The sequence below is a fragment of the Pinus tabuliformis genome, chromosome 4_2 (assembly GCF_031772625.1).
Source record: "Pinus tabuliformis cultivar Carrire ecotype Pingquan chromosome 4_2, CPIR1, whole genome shotgun sequence".
Lineage (NCBI taxonomy): Eukaryota > Viridiplantae > Streptophyta > Pinopsida > Pinales > Pinaceae > Pinus > Pinus tabuliformis.
This window is the reverse complement of record NC_142304.1, coordinates 1,124,192,737-1,124,209,412: the sequence shown is the minus strand read 5'-3', so window position 1 is coordinate 1,124,209,412 and position 16,676 is coordinate 1,124,192,737. Positions and strand designations below refer to the sequence as shown.

The 16,676-nt window shown below is 29.8% G+C and overlaps 1 protein-coding gene across 1 annotated transcript; it reads right to left on the bottom strand.

The window, feature by feature from the left end:
- Nucleotides 1-4,320: 4,320 nt before the first annotated feature.
- On the bottom strand, nt 4,321-16,390 carry LOC149173618 (subtilisin-like protease SBT5.3). The gene is made up of 11 exons (XM_089426759.1): nt 16,280-16,390; nt 15,973-16,070; nt 10,797-10,894; nt 10,427-10,609; nt 10,198-10,309; nt 8,512-9,064; nt 7,459-7,556; nt 7,104-7,349; nt 6,875-6,986; nt 6,576-6,789; nt 4,321-4,865 (listed from the first exon to the last, which is right to left on the bottom strand). Exons 1-11 carry the CDS (start codon nt 16,388-16,390, stop codon nt 4,321-4,323), a joined length of 2,370 nt encoding a protein of 789 aa, XP_089282885.1.
- Nucleotides 16,391-16,676: the final 286 nt, after the last annotated feature.

The window sequence follows — 16,676 nt, the reverse complement described above, 5'->3', positions numbered from 1 at the left end:
GCATATTGCTTCCTCATGAGTTTTTCTTCAGCCTTAAATATCATCTGATAAGCCTCTTCTACTGTTTTAGGAGACAATACACTTATCTCATCTTGGATCTCCATTATGAGACCATTTACATATATTGAAACCTTCTCATATGTATCTTGTATTTGTCCTACTATTATGCTCATTTTGTAGAATTCCTCTGTGTATTCCTTCCCTGTCATAGACCTTTGTCTAAGATTTTGCATCTTCCTAAATAATGTCTGCTGATAATCACTTGGAAAAAACTTACCTTTCAACTTTGCCACCATCCTATTCCAATTTTTAATTGGTTGTTTACCAAGTCTTCTTCTTTCTGCCTGCATTCCATCCCACCAAAGTGCTGCATGTCCTTTCAATTTATCACAACAAAGTTCACTTTCTTTCCTTCCTTTGTTTCTTCATAATCAAAGAACTTATCCATGTCATTAATCCAGTCTATCAATCTCTTAGGCCTTAAACTTCCTATATAAATTGAAACTTCATGTCTAGGTTTAGATGTGGATCTCAACACTGACTTAAAGAATCTCATTTCAGGAGTTACATCTACATGTTACTCTTCTTTTGCAGCTCCAACTTCAGGCTCACTGACATCTCCAACATCTTCATCTCTTGCCATTTCCATTGCTTCTAATCTTGCTTGCATCTGTTGCATAGCTTCTAATACTTCAACTTTTGCAATTGGTCTTCCTCTTCTTTGACCACCACCTCTTCCTCCAAATCTGAAAGCCATGTTGGATTTCTTTTTCTGATCCTTCAGATCCTGTTCAGTGTCATTAGGCTGCTTTGATACCACAAATGGTGGTCTGGTTGCAGGTGTAAGGGATAATCGTTCAAATCCAGAATATCTAAGTCTGGAGGCGGATGAGTGAACCTGAAAAATAAATTCAAGAAGAACTTCACTTACCCCAAAACAGAAAGGAAAACAAACTATTGTTCATAAACTCCTCACATATGCCTTTCTCGCATCCTTTATTGCGTTAATTCTCCACCATCGATCCTCTTTCTTCAATCTGACGATTGGCACTTTCCCCACTCGCAAACTAGTCAGGTGATCCTCCACCGTTGATCAAGCCCGCTTGATCCAATGGTTGACACTTAATATCGCGTGGAATTATTGCCGATGTTTATCAAGCCGAGAGCACGCGAGAAAAGCATTTTCTTCATGCTACGTGTCGGCTACTGAATGGAATCGCGTGACTATCCCAAATTACCACTTACCTCCTTGAGCCCCCACAAAAACAACTTTCTCTCATTAAGACCGCTTTACTCTTCTATTTAACTTCGACGCTGGTTTACACGTGACTACTACAGATCTAATGGTTCAGTCGATCAGACGGTTCTAGGCTCCTCTCGAATTTATCAGACCTTTTCCCTTCTGCTACGATTTTAGTGCCTCCACCAGTTTAACTCTTCTCTATGGATTTTTGAGCTTAGCTAATTAAAGTTTTGTGGTTCGAAACACATTTGAATTAACTTAATACACAATGAATGAGGAATTAAACGCGATAACACCAGATCATACAGAACTCTAATTTTACGGGCCAAATTGGAATTCAACAATACACATAGATATTTCAAAGGAATTCAAACTCCGAGATTTAACCATTTATGCGCAGGATACGCAGAGATACAAAGAAATTTTAACTCTTTTACCGTCTAAATCTCCATAGCCAAATCTAGCCAAATCCTCTTACAATAGTTCAAAACTTACATAAATACTTTACATTCAACAATCTGATCCTCAATCAATGGATCAAATCTATCTAATCCTAAATAAATACTTAAACTACTTGATAAGTTCCAACACACTCAAAGTTTTCGGTTTCCTCCACCACAAGGAACACCTCACACCTTCTGACACATCACCGCAACACTCTACTACTCGGCCTCTCACAAGAAACCTTTCCACCATGTACATTGCCTAACAAGTTAGATCCATAGTAGTTTCCCCTTCAAGGCTGCTCCTCCATGCCTCTTCCTCATAGTGCTCAATGCACAACCATGCAAGAGTACCACTCAATCTTCACACCTCTGAGCCCACATGGTTCTAAAACCATATCATAAATAAAGACTCTAACAAAGAACTTGTTTATTGCATTCAAAATACAACAATTTATACAGAAACCCAGTTGGAGAATCTACACGGATTCCACCCAGTGTCATTTACTTTTTACTTAAACTTGTTGACTATAGCCAGCTATTAACTCCATGCTGACTAAGAAACATTGCGAACCATTATTATTCTAGAAATTCAGTCAAAATTAGAAATATATATATATTTTTTAAGATTAGAAATATATTTTTTAATTTACTGAAAAATAGAAATAATCAACATTATTGTCGCAGTCGCAGATAGTGGATATACACATTCAGTGTATTATTGACCTTTAATTAGTTTCATGTTCGCTAAAAATTAAATCATATTTGCTACCGTTAACATTAGGAATTTAATTTGAATTTTTGTTGTTCAGAGAAACTTGTGAGGACCATCACGTCAGTGCTGTATGCGATTGGTTGATAGTCTTTTTAAGCTGCTTCATTTATTAGTATGGTAGGTTTCAGAAACTATTATATATGGAAAATTCTGGAGCATTGTTAAAAATTAAATGCATTGCAGGGATAGGAATGACATGTGTTACAAATTAAATGCATTGCAGGGACAGGAATGACATGTAAGAGGATCACAGACGCAAACAACAATGTGATTTTAATTTTTTAGACTGAATAAATCGATTGCTGGACGTTTGTTATCATCTTTTTGTAATTTTTTAAATTATTTAATTTTAGCAAAATTACTCAATTTTAGCAATAGTGGGTGACGATATTTATTATCAATTTGAGTAGATTTGAAAGTTTGTTTTTTCTTTTTGAGTGGGGAGCGAATCTTTACTGAACAATCACAATACATCTTATAAAGCGAGCAGATTTCATCATACAATATGGCCGAAGCGAGTAGATTTCATCATACAATATCCCCGAAGTGAACAGAATACATCAACATCGGAACATATATGTCATCCTTGAATCAAACGCTGCCGCAGCAGCGCCCGACATCTACAGGAATCGATCCTGAGTGGTGCGAAAGCCTACCGCCCACCAGCGTGTCATGCACTCACGTGCAGATTTGAAAGTTTGTTATTATCTTCTTTTAATTGTGATAAAGGGTTTTATAAGATTTTGGATCAAGTCAATAAAATTTAACTGTTTTCATGGTATGTTTTGGAGTTTTTCAGTTTAAATTAAATTTTGGTTATGGTTAGTGTGACCATATTTATCATCAATTTCAGTAAATTTGAAACTCTGTTATTGTCTTTTTTTTTAAATAGTGATGAAGGGTTTTTCAAGATTTTGGATTAACTCAATAAAATTTAATTGTTTTCATGGTAAGTTTTGGATTTTTTCGGTTTAAATTAAATTTTGATTATTGTTAACATTTTTTATTTATTAGATATACAAATTTTAAAATTTTGATTTTAAAATATCATCTAATTAAAAGAAACAATTTGATTATTTTTAACTTTATTATTAAATAAAGAAATAGATAACTCCAATAAATTTTTGAAAGATATATATAATTTCTGATTAGATAAAAAAAAAACAAATAAAGATATTTAAAATTTTTTAAATTTACCAAGATTCACTAAAATGACATTTATTTAAATTATTGGCTCAAAAATATAGATACGCTTAGCAAAAAGATAAATTACACTATATTATTATTTAGTGTAATTAGTACGAGTGAACTAGATATCATATTTTAATGTGAAATTCAAAATAAATGAATAAATTAAATACATTTTTGTTTTTTTAATTGTTTTTTAATAATATATATAAAAGTACTTAAAAAATATAGATATTTATATCTTAGCCAATTATGTATATAAAAAATAATAATAAATAATAAATAATATATTAGTAATTAATGCCATTATTATTTACAAAATCTACCTAGTACCATGATGACTTTGATGAGATGATGAGAAGTTCATGACCAGTGTACATGAAAAAAACCTAAAGAAACTCCTCCAAAGTGATGACTACTATTAAATGAACGTTTTATCCACAGTGTATATATATAAAACATTATATAAACAAAATTGTAGAACAAAAATACATTAACACCACCATACAAAAGTTATAAAAACTTATAAATAACATGTTAAAAAAAAACCAAATTATTATATAACATCGTAGAATAAAACAAAAAAAACAACATTACTACACCAACAACACTACTTTCGAACATTTTTACACCGTAATAATACAAAAAATTAATAATAAGTGGCTAGTACCTTAATTCACACTGGTTACATTCACAACAATGGGACTTGTAACCGAATACTTGCCATGTTTCCATGTAAGGGACCCAAATGCGTACTGACCCAAACTCTTCACGGCTTTCAGCGACACATTAAATCTTCTCTTTTCCCCGCTGGTAGAAAAGTGAAGCTCTTCAGGCTCCACTGACACCGAAACTCCAACCGGAGGCTGCACTTTTGCTTTATAAGTCACCGGTCCCTCTGCAACATTTGTCACAGTTCTTCTTACAGTTGCTGACCCTCTCAGCGCCGAGACAGTGATGGAAGGATAGTTCAGGTTATAGATGTTTGGGGGTCGTTTAGGACAAGAGAATGCCCTTCCTGTTATGGCCTTGAGCTGCGTTGAATTATAATGCAAGCTGCAAAAAAATGTGTTGTAGTCTCTGAGTGATACATCATAGACTAGGCCAGGATCTCCAGCCTTATTTGGATACACATGACCTGCGCCATAGTTGAAAGGACCTGCTGTTTGCAGGGTTGAATCTTTAATTGCCGTTATGGTGTTGTCCATCTTTTGAGCTGTGATTTCAAAATATGAAAACCAGAAAAGAAAGAAGGTTAACAGATACTAAATTTATTTTAAAAAAGAGAATTGGCAAAACATGTGAAGATTTATATACTCAAATATATATTCAAATATGTATAGTGTGGATAGAATCTCATTTTTATTATTCAAATATTTATAGCGGTGTATAGAGTCTAATTTTTATTATGTTAATAGGTATACTTAATTTGGAAGAGAGTTTTTAAAATTTTAATTTTATTATCAATAATTATTTTGATAACTTTTCTAAAATATACTAAAATATTTTTAATATTATATATAAATTAAAAATTAAATCTATTTATAAAGTAGTTATTTAATTTAATTTTTTAATTAAAAATATGTAATAATTTATTTTCAAAATAGTTATGTAAATTTTGTCTTTTTAATTAAATTCATTAATTGAAAAGATATCATATGAAATTAGTTAATGGAATGAATTTCCATAATTAAAAATATTATTATTATAGAGTTTAGGCTTCTGATCCATATCAAGTTTGTGAGAGATTTTCGGCAAAAATCACATGGAATACCATTTGTGGATGCATTTCTAACCAACTCGTGTGGTTCATTCAGGACGATGAACCACACTAGTTGGGCGTCGACAAATGGTATTCCATGTGATTTTCGCTGAAAAATCTCTCACAAAATAATAATAATAATAATAATATTATTATTATTATTATTATCTATCTATCTATCTATCTATCTATCTATATATATATATATAATTATATAATTATAATTATAATTTTCATTAATAATTATAATAATTTATTTAAAATAAAGTTACAGGATAATTAACTTTTTATAATTTTAATAATTTCAAATGTACTATGAAATATAAGTTTTAGATGCTTATTATTATTATAAATTGATACTTATATAAATTGATGCTATAATTTTACAAGTCATTTAATCTATATAATTACACTAATTTATTTATTTATATAAAATATAACAAAATAAAACATCTTTTATTTAATTGATTTTTTTTATAAAATTTATCAAGTTAAAAATTATAAAAACATCTTTATTTAATAGAATTTTTTTTATCATGTTAAAAATTATAAATATGATAATATGGATATTTGAGTATTGAATTTTTTTTTACCGAATTGTAAAGGAATTTGGAAACATCTAGTTTTTAGAATAGACATTCCACTCATGTTAAATACAACTAAAAAAATGTAGTAGATGAATAAAATTTCCATTCAAAAAGAAAATAACTATAACTTTAGTTGCTTTTTTATTTTGGATATCTATTTGAAATGTTAGAGGTTTGGAAAAGACTATGCACAATTTAAATAAAAAAATTCAACTTAATTCCAAAAGAAATCCAGCATCATTGATATTTTCCATAAAAATTTTAAAGGATAAAAATTTATATTGAAGTTTAGAAACATCTGAAACTTTTAAAATTATTTTTAAAAATATTAGATTTCAATAATTTTATAAAATATTTATAAAATTTTGAATATTTTAAATTTTATACTAGTTAATTAAATATTTATAAAATCTTGAATATTTTAAATTTTATACTAGTTAATTGTGGTTAGGGAAATTTTTTTTTTTTTTTTACTCAGAAAAAGACATGAAAAATTAGCTATCAGCCCTGAAATCTCTGTGCCCTCTCAAAATGAAAAATCCTACAAAACTTTGTATGTGTACGAAGATACAGATACCTGTAGTGATAATGGCAGATAGGATGGCTGCTGAGCTCCAATCAGGATGTGCACTCTTCAGTAAAGCTGCAACACCAGCAACATGTGGGCACGCCATAGACGTGCCAGATAATAAATTGAAAGGTACAGATCTATCATCATATATATAGCCAGTTGCACTTGTTGCTTCTGAATATGCTGCAAGGATGCTCACCCCTGGAGCTATAATATCAGGCTGCATTGGAGAAACAGTCAACTTTCTTTTCAAAATATTACGATTCCTTACAATGGAAATGGATTTGTGGGGATTGAACGATAACCTTGAGTATGTTTGGAGTAAGAGAATTTGGACCCAGAGAGGAAAAATCTGCCATAATCGGAGCTGGCTTTACCCCTAATTGAGTTCTTGATAAAATGGAAGCGACAGGGGACCTGAATGAGCATAATTTAATTGGGCATTAATGTTTTTCATGCAATAACCAGGTTTTAGTACAAGTTAAAATGTTGCATTGAAATCCTAAAAGTTAAAAAGTTTCATTTAAATCCTACGCTGTCGATTTGATGTATTGAAAAACTGCGGCTCCATCAGTTGCATTCAAATGTGCAGCAGGAAGAAAATGAAGGTCTGCATCAATGTCTGTGTCGCCTTTGGGTGCATTGGCGAGAATCAGGCCTACTCCCCCTGCTAATCGAACGGTTAAACTTTTCTCAACTCTGTCAGAGATACCACGAAGGCAGGCGACAATTTTTCCTTTAACTTTTTTGGGATCTAATGATCCCGCGAAACAGAGTTGCCTGAAAATATTAGCGATTGAAACTGTTAAAACACAATATCAGAAAGAAGTGTGACTTTGATGGGATTGAAATACTATTCTTTGGTAAAAGGTAATAGTATGCAGCATACGCAGCAGTTTTATTTGCATGTCGGGCTTTCACCCTCGCTGATGATACCAGTGGATAAAGCTTTCCCTTTCGTAATTGGAACTGGTCTAGGCTTTGTCCCTGCCCTCAAACAAAAACACAGAGAGTAACATAATCAACTTTTCTAGCAAAAGTTTAGGATCTGATTTATTGATTTCAATGCCCTTCATTGCCAGAAAAAATTAGATTATCAAATTTTCAATTTTATGGACTGAAACAAAGGGAAATTTTCAATATGCATTATCGCCCTCTTGAAATTCTCTATGAAAAGAGACGTCTACTGTACTAACAGTTATCCTCATAATCAATAAACAATTAAATCTGACAATGCCTTCCAAGAAAACATGCAACATAAACATGATGAAATATATTTAGCCGTTCCATGTTGGGGGCATAGATTTCCACCCTCGGGCCTTATGGGAATACTGGTAAATGGAATTTCATAAGATGAATTAAACGCGCTTCACTACTTAACTAGAGAAGAAGCAATAAGCCGGCCGTCCCTGATGCAACGAAGAAATTTTTGGCCTCTTTGTTTTCAAATTTACTTGAAAATTGGTAGAGATTTGTTGGATTCATGAACACTTTAAATAAATGGTGTTATAGAGTTTTTAAAGGCACTGAATGTTGGATTTACCCGCCAGCCTTAGTGATTCTAAACCTTTACCATTCTTTGTGGGTGATGGGGTTTTTAATGGCTGGCCTCAATGTTTTTAGGGCAGTTAGTTGTATGTTTCTCCAATACTCTAATTTTTAAGTGATTTGGGGAATCAAAAGTGAGTTAAAGTTTTGATATTAGGTTAGAGTTTGTTATTATATTTAAAAAAAATGTCGGTCATAGTAAATTTTCAAACTTTTATCATTATTTCAAATGATTAGTTAGTCTTATATTTTTAAGATAGTAATCCCAAATTATAATTAATACAACATTAAATTCAAAAATACATTTTAAATAACGAAACATTATAATCTTTAAAAAATTAAAAAAATTGTAAAACATAAAATAATTAAGATACTCGATATAAACCATACTTACTATGTATGTTATATTGTTTCCCAGATAAACACTCGAAGGGTATGCTCTGTCGATGCTGCTTGCTCCTACAGTTATGATCCAGGGTGCCACATTTTGAACTGTCCCCGGTAGACCAAAATTTCCGGCGGAACAGACGACAACCCTGCCTCTTTGAACTGCATGGAACGATCCAATTGAAATTGTATCTTGAAAATAATCCGGATTGGGAAGTTGACCTCCTAGAGAAATTGAGAACACATCAACTCCGTCATGTATCGCTGCATCGAATGCTGCAAGAATATCTGCATCATAGCAACCGTTGCCGCCTGAATCTGTAGGCCAACACACTTTATAACTTGCAACTCTAGCATGAGGGGCTCCTCCTTTTGCAATCCCTTTTGCATGTCGATATATGCTTGCATTTTTCACGAAATTCCCCCCTGCTGTAGACAGAGTATGAGTTCCATGTCCACCTTTGTCTCGTGCAGAGAGAAAATCCCCTGTTTCAGAGAGATTCAAAGGCTTGTTTTCAGCATCACGCCCTTTGATGAAATATTTTCCCCCAATCAATTTCCTGTTGCAGACAGCAATTTGGAGAGTGAAACTTTGCTTCCATTGTAAAGGGCTTGCTCTCCAACCAAATTGTTAATGCAAAACACTCAGAGTGAACAATGATTCTAAGAATTGGGTACCATGTCCTACTTGTTCAAGCATGGATATTTTACAATGGAGTTGGCTTCTACTATACATCAACAAATAAAGAAACAAATACAGATATTGAGCATTCTCCAACAAGCAAGTTCGAAGTGTTTGCTTTCTAGGCAATGTAATGCAAGAAATAATAACCATAATAGACTGCAAGCAGTAAAACAAGAACAAATAAGAATGAGGGACTTTATACAAGAAACAATATGTATTATTCAGTAAATTTCAGTATATGTGACAATCATTTCTTAGAATCGTGCTTGCATGAGTAAACTTTTAAACCTTTACTATCATAATAAGTGGTTAATTGGCATGGAGATTAGTTCAAATCATCAATTTTCAATAAAATGAGAGTGACAATTACTCTAACATTATTTACCTCAAAATCATGCTTAATCAATCAAGTGACAAGTTATCCACCTCAAATATTGTAAATATATCCACCTCAAATATGGCATATTTACAAAGACCTTGAAAAAATAAAAATAAAAACTATCACTTCACGATACTGCAAGGGCTCTAGCAAAGTGCTTAAAACCGGCAATCAATAAACACTTACAATTTATACTACTACAAAAGAATACAAACTCAAACATACTTTTGGGAAACTGTAATCCTTCCTAAACAATTTGAAATTCTTCATCTTCTCTGGCCTTGTGTTTAACTTTGGAAGGCCATCCTTATTTGAATAGTACATTCCAAAATATGTTTAAAATTTGATGTAAACCACTTAGTCACTGTTTTACTTTAATAATGTCCATCATATTTCTAAAATATTTTTAAAATCTGATGTAAACGAGTTAGTCTAACTGTTTTACTACAGTAATGTCTATCATATTTCCAAAATATTGGGGAATTTGCAATGTATATACAAGATATCTTGTATTTCTCAGCCTGTAGATATTGATATAAAACTTCTCTTAAAAATCTGAAGAGAATGTTATCCGATATGCAAGTATGGTTAAACAAACTGAAAACTACTCTGACCCCTCATCAACGCACCTGTTGCAGTGTTCTGGACCGAATTGTGTTCCCTTTTTGCAGGACCCCTTCCATCGAGAAGGAATAGGACCTATATCCTTGTCATGAAAACTTGCAGATTCTGGCCATACCCCTGAATGCAGAAGAAAAGTAGCATCAGAATCAATAACAAATAAAATGAACTCACCTAAAGAATATATTAACAGGCACACGCACAGCTATTTGCAAGGCTACTGAAGTGGGTTGCTACCTGTATCAATGTGAGCAATAATAACATCCTTTCCGAAATGCCCCTTTCTCCATAGCGATCTCGCAGGAATATCTACATTCTCAGTTTGTCCAGCTCCTGCTTCTAAGCCAAGGAATCCCCATGAACGAGTTGTGTGTAGACTTCTTGCTTGGTTAGGAAATACAGATAACACCTCAGGGAGTTCTGAACAATAGCACCCAACAGTAAGGATTCCAAATTCAATTCAGTTAGAAAAAATATGGAAATTTCTATATATCTAAGAGTGAAAAACAAGTATTAATGGTAAGTAATTCACAAAAAACCATCGAAAATTCTTCGCATTCATTCAATGTGAAAGAGTGAAAATAAGCATTAATGGTAAATAATTCACTTGAGAGAGAAAGAGCATGTTCTTCTTCAAGAGTAGCAGCAAAACCATTCACGCTTCTGGTGTATGAGTAGAAGATGGCCTCCCTTGCTGCTTCCTTGCTGCATTTTTTCAGTGAAAAATTATATATATATAAAGCTAATCAGTATGATGATAATAATTATGTAATTTGAAGGTTTTAGGTTTTACCCTAGTCACACATGTTTCTTTTTCTGTGGACACAGAACTTAAAGAATGTTACCTATATATTCTACCATTTATAATAAAATAGTAAGTTATATCACTTTCTAATAATAAAATGTGTGTATTGGTTTGAATTTCACATTTTCGTGTACATATTTTACACTCACTTGAATTGAATTAATAGTATTTATAAATTAAATTTGTGTTTTTAATCATTACACATCTATATTAATTTATATCAAAATAATTAATTTATAATACATTACTCTTAAATTTAAAAATTAAATAATAATTAATATTTTTATTATATATATATATATTTTTATGTATCATATTTCTCTCTTAACATGAAAATGAATTTATATTTAAAGTTAAATGAAAAACCAAGTTAATAAATTGTATTTTTGAAAAGGGAATTTAACTATGATAACAAAATTTATAACATCATCCGTCATAATATAATAGTAATATCAAAGAGTTTCATGGGATTCCAAAAAGATACATAATGTATTTATATGGATTGCAATTATATCAATTTAGTAATAACAAAGAGTTTCATGGGATTCCAAAAAGATACATAATGTATTTATATGGATTGCAATTATATCAATTTTGTAAAGTTGGTGGTTATATTTAAAAAATAATATAAAACTAAAAATGAAGATCAAACAATAAAATAAACAGAGTAAGAAAACTATGTAAAAAGATTTATTTGTATATATTTGTTAGAATGTACTCTCAAATTTAATATTAGTAAAACAAATTTCAGATTCTCCAAATAAACCAAAAATAAATAAATTGAAACTATTTTATTGAAATGGTAAAATGAGATAAAAATATACTTTGCATGCACTTCTCAATATTATAAGAAATCAATGCATATGAAACTCTTAACTAATTGATACTCAATGCATATGAAACTCTTAACTAATTGATACTCATTCATAAAAATTGATACTCATTCATAAAAGTGGTGATTGAAATAATACATGAGAAATTAGAGTAGTATGGGGTAAATAGCTTTTTTTTTTTGGGCCAAATCAACAAGAAACATTCTAATGAAGAAAATAGCTAAATGGTATGTTGAGATGCTTCACCAACTAGATTTTGTTGTGAGTATTCAACCATTATCACTTATAACAGGTATAATTATTATAAAAAAAGAGTAAGGAAAAATATTTTATTTATGCTTGCTTTGTTTATGGGTAAGGAAAAGTATCTTATTTATAGTTGTTGTGTCTATTTTCTTAAATATTTTGCTCATAAAATAATTTTTATTTATATAAAAATGATTTTATAAACGATTCTAAAAATAAGAAAATTAATGTAAACAAACCAAAAGACTAGTAACAAGTAACCGATTTTGTATAACATGATATAGCCATTCAATGGTGACAAATTGGATTCGTTTATGTTTTAAAAGTACCATTGGTTGGATCACTTGTGGGGGAGAAACATGTAACACAAGGCATGAAGATTCCATATTTTTAAAAAATAAATGCAAAAATATCCATCTATGGAATTGAAAATTAAGGAATTTTTTCCTTAGAATATTGATATAAAAAATTATATTACATGGTTGTTCAAGTAATTGCTAATTTGATGTAGTTTTCCTAGTGTTACATTTTTTTCAAGATTTTTGTAAGAAAGTTGGAACATTTTAGAAAGTATTTTTATCAAAATGAAGTGGGAATTAAAATATAAATTATGATGAATAAAAAATGTGTTTGTAAACGTATAAGTAATGCAAGAAAATAGTGTACAATAAGAATTAGTATTTTGGAAAAAACAGTTATGAATTTAGGAAAAAGAAAATTGAAAGAAGAATATTTACCAAATGAAATAAATAGTGTATGACAAGGCATAATACTTTGAAAAAAAGATAAATTTAAACAAAATAATAAAAAAATTGAAGAGGAATCTTATGGGATAAAGCATAAGTCATTAGAAATACCATATAAAAGAGATTAATAAAAAAATTATGGTAAAAATTTAGTTGCGAGAAAAAGATATTTTAGGCACTTGAGAACACCCAAATGATTGACACATATTCTTAAATCATAATTGTGGCCATCCATTGGTTATAGTAGTGGGTTGGCAATGTGAAGTAATTGTTGCAAAGGTGGATGATACGGTTAAGGTGGTAGTAGGAAGATGAAGAGATAGTACTAAGAGAGGCTGAGGTGGTGATGTAGTAGGAGAATAAACCTTAATTAGAAAGAAAAATTAGATTAAAATAGGAAGTAGTTATTTTATATAAAGGAATTGTTCAATTCTCCCTTCTTCTATCCATTAAAATTACAGAGATAAAATAACACCACTTTTATAAATCTCTACACATAAAAATATGTTCAATTAAAACTAAATCTTCATAAAGAAGAATATATATGATAAAAATAATAGGAAAAGTACACAAAAAGAACACATTCTTCTTCTATCCATTAAAATTACAGAGATAAAATAACACCACTTCTATAAATCTCTATGCATAAAAATATATTCAATTAAACTAAATCTTCATAAACAAGAATATATATGATAGAAATAATAGGAAGAGTGACCCAAAAAGAATACATTCAAAATAGCATTAAGAACACATTCAAAATGGCATTATTATTGTTGGTTAGTGAAAACCTTCTTATTATTTATTATTAATAATTTGGATAAAAATTGGATTTTTATTAATAAAAATAATATTAGTTTTTATTATTATAAAATATAAATGTTATTTTATTAAATGTATTGATTTTTATTTTTATTTGTTATAGTGATAATTAAATAATTTTTTAATAGTGATAATTATTATGTTTAATATTTATTGAAATTAAATTAGATTTATGAAATTTTAATAAATATAATAATTTTTAGGTTAATTTGTTTTGTTAAATCAATATAGTTTTGATGGGATAAAATTTTAGGCTTGTAATAAATATTTTGAAATAAATATTTAATGTGAGTATATATAAGGCATTTGAAGAGAAAGTGATTTTTATTCACAATATCTTAGTTTTATAAGGATTATAAATTATTTTCTTTGATATTTTAGGAATTGTGTAACATGCCACTTTATGATGGAATTTGTGTTAGCTTGCTCTTATTTTAGTAATGTTAATTTTCTTCTTTATACTAACCAAAACAAAGATATACTTTTAATTTTCTAAATTATGATGGATTACCTCTTCATCATATCTTAATTTTCTATTATCCTCAAAAATTTTATGGCAACACAATTTGTCTTTAATTTTTTATGTAATAACAATTTTGATATTAAAATTATTCTACAATATCACATTTTCCTCCAGTCCCCAATGATGTAGCCAAGATTTAGCATTGTTATGCTAAGCTTTTGAAATCTATCGAAAATATTTTTGTATAGTCATTTTCTCAAAGGGACATTGCTCAATACTATAAGAAAGATAGGATAGGATAGATTTTCTTTAATTTTGAGATTATATGTTATAACATAATTTTGGTTTGTTTTATCTTTTCTTCACAATTCTTTAGAGATGTTATATCATAAATTCCACAACTACATAGTATACTAAGAGGGACAATAGTTTCAAAGGGGAGTTTCCTTTTACCTAATAGCTAAATATTCACTCATTTATGATTGTTTTTAAGTCCATAATAAGTTTTTCACCCTTTATTTATCATTTTCTCAATGTTATATTTATAGTTAAACTTCAGATAAAGTTTGATTCCTGACACGGTTCTTATCATACCTGAAATTACTGCAAGTGTTCTTTCAAAATTTAATTATCATAACCTGTCAACGTTAATTCACTTACATTGCACTCTATAATAAATCCTTTATATTGTAGTATATAATTAATCTTTAACAAATATTAATTGTTCTATTGAGATATACTAATAAGAATAATATCATTAGCCTACAAAACAAAATAAAAATCATTATTATACTAATTAGAATTAAGCCAAAACAATTTTCTTTTTTCAAACAATCTTTTAACTTGTCAATATATATGAAAAAAAACAAAAACAAAAACAAAAACAAAACTTTTCTAATTAGCTCCTATATTACAATCAACTTCTTGCAAGATTCTTAAAAAATGTGACAACCAAAAAACTCCCTTCCAAAATGAAACTCTATTTCAAAAATAAAACCTAAACCCATATCAATTTTTTAATGATTAATTTAATAAAATATAAGAATTTAATTTATTATTACAACAAATAATTATAACTCCAAAATCCATCTTAAGGTATTTCTTTGCTGAGTATACTTTTAACCAACCTTATTTTTCTTTTCCAAAAATAATTTTATATAATTCTTTAAAAAGTACAGTAAAGTTGTTTTTTTATCTTTATAATTATATAAATTACTCTTTCCCCATTACATCCTCTTAAAGATAACTATCTTAGCTTGAAATTTCTTCAATATTTTGTTCCTAAAAACAGAAGTCAGTTAATCACCTAAATATGGACTGGCTTAGGCTGTCCCAAACAGTCTTTCTAACTTTTTGAATGTTCATCTTCATGAAAAAAATATAATTTTTTCAATTATTTTATAATTTTTTTTAAAGAAAACATTCGTTTAAATTATTAAAGTTATTTCCGTTATACTATTAAATAATACAAAACAATTACTAATCAACCATATTCATTATAAATCAACATTAAAAAAACCTAATTAAAATTAAAGTTAAACAAAAAAATTCAACCACATGAACAAGGATACGATCTAAAACATACAGTTATGATTGTGCATCTGAGGTATTTCATAGGTAACAACTTCGGCCCATCCTTTAAAAATCACTCAGAAGTATGATTATGCTAAAAATGAGCCACATATTATGTACTGTTATTAACACATTGATGGAAAAGTAACGAAAGGCATTCTTATTAATACTATGAATATATTATAGAAAATTATTCATTTATACATTAATTGGTTCAGTTAGTTACTTTCTCCATACTAATAGGAATATATTATACAAAAATATTCATTTATATGTTAATTGGTTCAGTTAATTACCTTTCTAACACTGATCCCAGAAGCTCATGATGTGAATCAGCTACCTGTTGGTGGTCTGCATTGTCATCATGTTGTCCTCCTAAGTATACCACATATGACTGCTACATGAAGAACAATGATCAGGAATTCCAACTATGGTTTCAGACACAGAAAAAAACACCTATCCATGAAATATTGCTTTTGAAGTGTCAAGTTATTGTGTTCTTAAAAGAATTTAACAAACAAATATACCAACAACATATCTTTGATAATGTGATGACATTAGAACCTATAAAAGAAGAGTAGAGTACAAGCCATTTCTTCTTGCCTTCTTAGCCCCCGCAGTTGAATCTATGAATGGTGATAACAAGACGACCAGAAATACAAATGAACTTGTTTTCCCAACCATGGCTGCTGCTGCTTCTCCTCTGCGATACATGGTGCACAATTATTTCAAAGCCTTTTATACAAAGACCTTGGCGATGTACGAACCGATAATCGGAATTCAAAGAGATAAATGTGGCGTGTCAAATGCAAATTATCGGTTTTGAGGGCATTCTCGACTGCATAGAATTCTGATTACTTGACACACAGGGTGGCATGCCTTGTAGTGTGCGAGAATTATATGCGACAGGCATATTTTGGATGGTTTCCCCCTTAAAATAGGCGTGTGTAAACATAACTGTGAGATTCAGTAAATCGAGGAGGCAATGGATTAGTGTGGA